Source organism: Etheostoma spectabile, chromosome 16 (genome assembly GCF_008692095.1).
Source record: "Etheostoma spectabile isolate EspeVRDwgs_2016 chromosome 16, UIUC_Espe_1.0, whole genome shotgun sequence".
NCBI classification, from domain to species: Eukaryota; Metazoa; Chordata; class Actinopteri; order Perciformes; family Percidae; genus Etheostoma; species Etheostoma spectabile.
The window spans coordinates 10,605,070-10,606,512 of NC_045748.1; the positions used below are offsets into that span (position 1 = coordinate 10,605,070).

The window sequence follows — 1,443 nt, forward strand, 5'->3', positions numbered from 1 at the left end:
CCCCCCCGAAAAAAAACCAGGACGATTTGTCTTATGTTGATGACGTATTTTTTAGCGCGCCTCAACTCTTTAGGTAGGGCTGTTGTTCCCAGTGATACTCTAAACTTCTTATACTCATCACTGCAAATTTAATGGTAGGTGTGTTTAATGTTTCCAGCCTAGTTGATCGCTATGTTCGGGTCTGTTCGGGTCTGTTCGGCTAGTCGAAAAAAGTTCTTCCGTGTTTTCATTCTGGGCGGGTAACGTTAGCTAACTCGACAGTTAAAACCACACAGCCTATGGTTATACAATGACGTTACAGTCTTATTATTGATGGAGTTATTTTCAGTTGCCATGGTTTCCTCATCTAAACCACCCATCCACGCCCACTCAGGTGTCCGCCACTGATGTCTCAACAACCGCAGCAAGCGGTGCCCTCCGCCCCGGACTCCCCCGCGCTGCTCGTCACCAGCAACGTGCAGAAATATGCGATCAAGAAGAAGAAAGTCCTCAGTGCTGAAGAGGCAGAGCTGTTTGAAGTAACCCAGGCTGCAGGCATCACCATGGACCAAGAGGTATTCAAGTAAGTGCGTTATATATCAGACTCACTCATGAACAATGCACACTCTCACACACACACACACACACACACACACTGCATCTTCCCCTCCTGGACTCGCACCACAGACAGAGCTGTCTAGGCCCAGTGCACTTTATGCACTGCATCCATTTATTACAACTTTTTAATGTTTGTTTTAGCTTTAATGTATTCTCCTTTTGTATTTGTTGTGTAAAGAAGACTGATAATGCAAAGCAAGCTTTTCATTGTATGGTGTAGGTCAGGGGTCTCAAACTCAATTTACTTGGGGGCCGCTAGAAGTAGAGTCTGGGTTTAGCTGGGCCGCATCAAGTATTCCAAAAAAACTCTATTTCCTCAAAAAAGGGCGCGGAACTGCCGGTGCTTTAAACCCCTAGTGGTGCATTTCACAACAACAGACAACATTTCAAACTCAGGCATTTGCCACAAAGGGTACTTAGCTAGCTTGACAACGGTTACGCCGCTGTCACGAGACTACGGTAGCCTATAAGTGACATGCGCAATGACAAAAAGTTTCAGAACGCGCGGGCCGCACTAACACTTAACTTTGATGTCAAGTAGGGGGCCACAAAATATCATCCCGCGGGCCGCAATTGGCCCCCGGGCCGCAAGTTTGAGACCCATGGTGTAGGTAGTCTTACTGTGCATTAGGGTTGGGCGGTAACATGGTGTTACGGTATTAACGGTATCAGTTTCAATACCGTCATTAAAAAAATGCAATGCACTTATATAGGAGACAAGGATTAAATATTAAATATCCATCCATCCATCTTCATCCTCTTATCCGGTATCGGGTCCCAGGGGCAGCAGCTCCAGCAGGGGACCCCAAACTATCCTCTCCCGAGCCACGTCAACCAGCTCCGACT

General features: G+C 46.8%; 1 protein-coding gene across 2 annotated transcripts in view; it reads left to right on the forward strand.

Moving 5' to 3' along the window:
• mzt2b (mitotic spindle organizing protein 2B) overlaps nt 1-1,443 on the forward strand; it is a gene marked incomplete in the record, with an annotated part of 8,538 nt that overhangs the window by 503 nt on the left and 6,592 nt on the right. Inside the window, 2 exon segments of one of the 2 annotated variants that reach the window (XM_032539686.1) lie at nt 1-134; nt 374-562. The exon segment at nt 1-134 is cut by the window's left edge and continues 182 nt beyond it. In XM_032539686.1, the coding sequence (XP_032395577.1) occupies nt 387-562 (176 nt within the window). 2 annotated transcript variants of the gene reach the window in all.